The 5000-nt window shown below is 34.8% G+C and overlaps 1 protein-coding gene across 3 annotated transcripts in view; it reads left to right on the forward strand.

Annotated features, from left to right (window-relative positions):
- Positions 1 to 5000, forward strand: part of LOC105548616 (chromosome unknown open reading frame, human C15orf41) — a 279913-nt gene that overhangs the window by 74511 nt on the left and 200402 nt on the right. For all 3 annotated transcript variants that reach the window (XM_011992701.1, XM_011992702.1, XM_011992703.1), the window contains 2 exons: positions 744 to 804; positions 4510 to 4582. In XM_011992701.1, coding sequence (XP_011848091.1) covers positions 744 to 804; positions 4510 to 4582 — 134 coding nt within the window. The remainder of the gene's footprint in view (positions 1 to 743; positions 805 to 4509; positions 4583 to 5000) is intronic.

Raw genomic sequence — 5000 nt, forward strand, 5'->3', positions numbered from 1 at the left:
AAAAAAAAAAAAAAAAAGGTTATAAATTAATCTTGAGATTTAATGTGGGACCTTGAAGTGTTATAAGGAGGGGAATGACACATTCAAATTTTTGCAAAAAAAAGAAGAAAAAGTCACCCCAGCTTCCGTGTCTGGGGTTTTGTTTTGTTTGGGGATTTTGGGGAGTTCTGTGTTTTTTTCCAGTGGAGTGAGAGGATAACGGGAACTGGAGGTTCTTACAGAAATCCAGGGCAGATAAGGTGATGGCTTGTATTGCCTGTCACAGGTGTGCTGACCCACTGAGGACATGTCTACTCCATTGTTTTCTTAGTAAGGTGTGAAGCAGCCCTGTGAAACAGAGGTAAAGGAAAAGGCGAGATGGGTGCATGAATACTTTTCTCAAACTATATAAGTCAACTTCTTTCCTTTCCATGCAATGGCTGTCTGTGGTAGAGACAGGACAGAGTGATATGGATAGTTCCTCTTGTTCATTTTATATGTTAGGAGGTGAAAGAAAACAAGAGACACCCAAGTATTCACACCTCCTGCCCCCACCTTCAGCTTCTTAGTTGCCAGTGGTTTTGAGGTGAGTTGTTTGTGTTATGTTTTTCCCTTCAATGCTTTCCTATGAACGTAGCTTACTTTAACTAGAGTTGAGCGTGGCATTTGCCCAGGAGAAACATATATACACACAGGGGATGCTGACAAGTCTATGCTGGCTCTTTTCTTGTCACTGCATTACCACTTGGTTTTGTCTTGTCTAGGTACCTGAATGGAGTGGTGAAAAATGGAGCTGCCCCAGTGCTCCTGGACCTGGCCAATGAGGTAATGTTATTGTTATGATTTTATTTAAACTTGCATGAAACCTAAGGGGCCTATCTAGAGTAACTTTGCTTGCAATTATAATTACCTTTGGAGAAAAAAGGATTTGAGGTGCATTAGACGTTTAAATTACTCCCTGATCTCTTTGTACTTTTAATAATTGGACAGAGAACTTCACATATTAATAAATCAGTTGGCATAATTAGTCTACTTCTTTTAAGGCAAACGTATAAACAGCCTCTTGGTTTCTTATTTTGTGGAAAATTTCAACCAAACAGCTCAGGACATGCTTTTCTCAGAACAGGTTGTCTTAATTTAGTGTGAGAAATACCTGTGTCAAGTAAAGAGATAGATGCCAAAAAAAAAAGAAAAAAGAAAAAAATCTGCTAACTGTTATAAAAATGAAGAGAGAAATTGTATACTTAAAGATGTACTTGATTCATTTTTTTGTTAGCAAACTTTTATTATAATAAAGGATACATGCCTTGTAGAAAAGTCTCTTTCTTTATATGAAGAAGCATAGTGTTCTTAATAACACCAAGTAAGAAGTGATTTATTGAACTTATTTGTTAACTCTGATCTGCTTCTGTTTGGGGAAACAAATAGCAGCCTTACATTTGAAAAAGGAAACCCTACAGATTTCCCATGAATGAAGAAGCTGTGAAAAGTTCGTAATAGTTGCTGAGAGCATGCCGAAAAAATAAAATATTTAATTCCTAAACTTTAAAATATTTATCCACTGTAATAAGAGCAATACAATATTTAGTCTGACTTGGAACTGCTTATGCAAACCTCGTAGGGATGGAATGAAATGTACACTGTTTTTGTGTTGCATTATAATGGAAAACATAGAAGCAAGGCAGAAAATGTGTGTTTGCATTAAAGATGACTCGGTACTGTGAGCATTAAGTGTTGCAGTAGCAGCAAGTTCTACATGTTATATTAGCAAGGAAGGATGGCTTCCCTCACAGCTTCTGTCTGCTGCTATACACTGCTGCAGTCAACAAATGAGCAATTACCTATCAGTTACTAGATGGTTTTAATAGTCTAGGCAATGTCTACACAATCAGATAGGATAGTTAACATGTAGAATGGATATCTGTGGGCCTCCTAGAAAAACAAGTATTTTATTCTTTTTTTTTTTTTCCATGTCTAGAGCAGGAATTTTTTTTTTCTTTTCTTTTTCTTAGTTTTTTCTTTTTTTCTTTTTTTTTCTTTTTTTGAGATGGAGTCTTGCTCTATTGCCAGGCTGGAGTGCAGTGGTGTGATCTTAGCTCACTGCAACCTCCGCCTCCCGGGTTCAAGCGATTCTCCTGCCTCAGCCTCCCGAGTAGCTGGGACTATAGGGGCGTGCCACCGTGCCCAGCTAATTTTTATATTTTTAGTAGAGACAGGGTTTCACCATGTTGGCCAGGATGGTCTCGATCTCCTGACCTTGTGATCCACCTGCTTTGGCCTCCCAAAATGCTGGGATTACAGGTGTGAGCCACCGTGCCCGGCCAGCAGGCTGGTTTTTAAATGTCTCTAGACTTGTTCGTTACAAGTTGATGCTATTAGTAACTTGAGGTATGTGAGCTTTAACTAGGAATTTAGTGATTGTCTTTTATGAAAAAGAAGAATAAGCTAGCAGCATTCCAGACACAGCATCTAGAAAGAATGTGATGCAAATATGGTACCCATCTATATAGATGATGATGTTGATGATATAAGTTTTATATCATAGCAATTTATATTCATTTGAATTTTAATGGATAGTTCTATATCCATTAAATATTTAGCTGACCTCTGTTTTAATCTTCTAGTAATATGGAAAAATTTAACCTACCAACACGTTTTCTCCTACATCAATAAACCTTTTATTTACCATGAATATATAGCAGTATTTAGCCAAGGGAAAAAGTAGTTGTTTAAAGGCTTTTCCTCCTTTTTGGCTACAGACTAATACAGAAAGAGTAGCACTTTTCTATGAAATTGATAATGCATTAGGGAAATTTGGGAATGACTGGTACCGTATTATAGCTTCTAAACAACCAAGCTGCCATTTTTTCATGATAGTTAATGCTTAAATAGCATACACTTGCTTCTGGTGACAATTGGTGTGATGGTAATACTTTATGAGTCAATATTTATTTAATCAGTGGAAACTATAACAATTGATGAGAAATATATAACATTGGTACATTACAGGGTGCAGCAACTCTCTTAGACAAGAGCATTGTATTTTTTTATCTTTTTGGGGGGCTAAGGGCTGTATGTGGTCATCACTGATTTTATAAATGTCTTAATACTACTTCTGCAGTTTCAAGTCGAAAATTGAACATTTTAGGAATTCACACGTTGTTAGTGATAATAAGATCAGTCATTCTGTTCTCTCCACACAAATATTTTCAAGTGAGATTTGAAGCACTGTGCATTTTACTTACATGCTAAATTCTGACATGAAGCATGATGGCCCTATTTCAGAGAAAGATGGACACATGATTAATATGAAAATTAGGGAGATGCAAGTACCTGAACTAATAAGGTAGTCCTTATTCAGGCTGGACTACCTTCAGTAATTTCACCATTTTTCATGTGTCAGCTCTGATGTGGGTTACTAGGAGTAAGCAGCTTCGTGGAAAGCATTTCTTTCTACTTGGGGAATTTAAGGGCATCCAAGTACATACGTATTTGAAAAAACTGTTCATACAAATGAAGCCAGCCTTTTTGTCTAGTTACTAAATCAAAATAAAATTTTGGTATGAATACGGGACTTGAAGACCTGTCAAGAAAAATTCATGGTGATAATATATGAGAACATTTGCTGTCTTCTCCCTAAGATAAAAAGACTTGTTTTAGGGAAGCATTATTGTTCTTAAAAATATGTATTCCTATTTTTTGGTGAAATTAAGTAAATGGTTAATAAAAGATCTGAGAACCCAAAAGAAGACAATATCTTTACAAAAGAATAGATACATTTTTTATTAATTAAAATGACTGTTGGACTGAATATTCTTTGTTTTCTTATTGATTCTTTATTTTAAAAAGTTACCTTCCTGGGATCTGTATTAATTAAATTGGTAAGTAGTGTTTCAGATAAGGACGGTGATTTAATGTTACAGATATCATATTGTTGTATTTTATTATTAACATCTCTACATTGCAGTTATTTTTCTTTTATCAAATAAAATATTTTAAATTTAAGGAACTTATACCAAAATTACAGTTGTCTTTAAAGATAAAATTAGTAAAATCCTTATTTTGGATTTGTCATATAAGGACATTTGACTATTTCTGAAAACTGTCACTAAATAACAAAAAGGGCTTATTATTTGAAATTGCATTCAGAACAGTATAAATATAGCAGTTGCACAGAAAGAAGGATGGCTAGAATAAAAAATTATATTGGCCTACCAACAGAAAAAATTGAGGAGAGATGAAAAAAGCCTATTTCACTGTTTTAGACAAATGCTGTTTCTAAGTTGTTCCATCCTTTTTGCTCCAATGTTATATTCAATAAATTTGACCCATTTATTCCTTTCAACAGCCCAAACCATACTTGTTATAATTTTATTATAATGGAAGCCACCAAGGGTGGGAAAGATTTTAATGAATGATGCTTGCTGTGGTTGATTAAAATTGACTTAATCTTCAGTGTTGACAAAATATTGGAGTATCAACTGCTTGCACAACTTGACAGTTTTAATTTTCTACTTCTGTTTTATAAAGGTGGACTATGCACCCTCATTAATGGCTCGGCTTATACTGGAGAGGTTTCTACAGGAACATGAGGAAACTGCACGTGAGTTACCCTTTTTTCCTAATGGTACTCTTTTACTCCCTTCCCCAATTTAAAAATAATTTACACAGCATTTCAAGTCACTTAATGAGAGCCAGATTCCAAAACAGCTATCATGAACAGTTAATGACAATTAAATGCAATATAAAAGACCACCCACAACTTAAATACTCTTCAGAATAATGCTTTCTTCTTTGTCTAAATTCCACATTCACCTCTCCGTTGATCTAAATAGACAATGTGTATCAAACTAAAAAAATTGATTCATCCTTCGTATATAGAATAAGATACATCATTTGAAAAGCCATTGTCAGGAACTGGCCCTAAAAGAAACATTCATCCTTTTTATTTTAATTCAGCAAGACTGGAGAAATACTACTTCCAAATGCAAAGGTGAATTCCACTGGTCTTCATATAAGAA

This window comes from Mandrillus leucophaeus, unplaced genomic scaffold (genome assembly GCF_000951045.1).
Source record: "Mandrillus leucophaeus isolate KB7577 unplaced genomic scaffold, Mleu.le_1.0 Scaffold417, whole genome shotgun sequence".
Taxonomy (NCBI): domain Eukaryota; kingdom Metazoa; phylum Chordata; class Mammalia; order Primates; family Cercopithecidae; genus Mandrillus; species Mandrillus leucophaeus.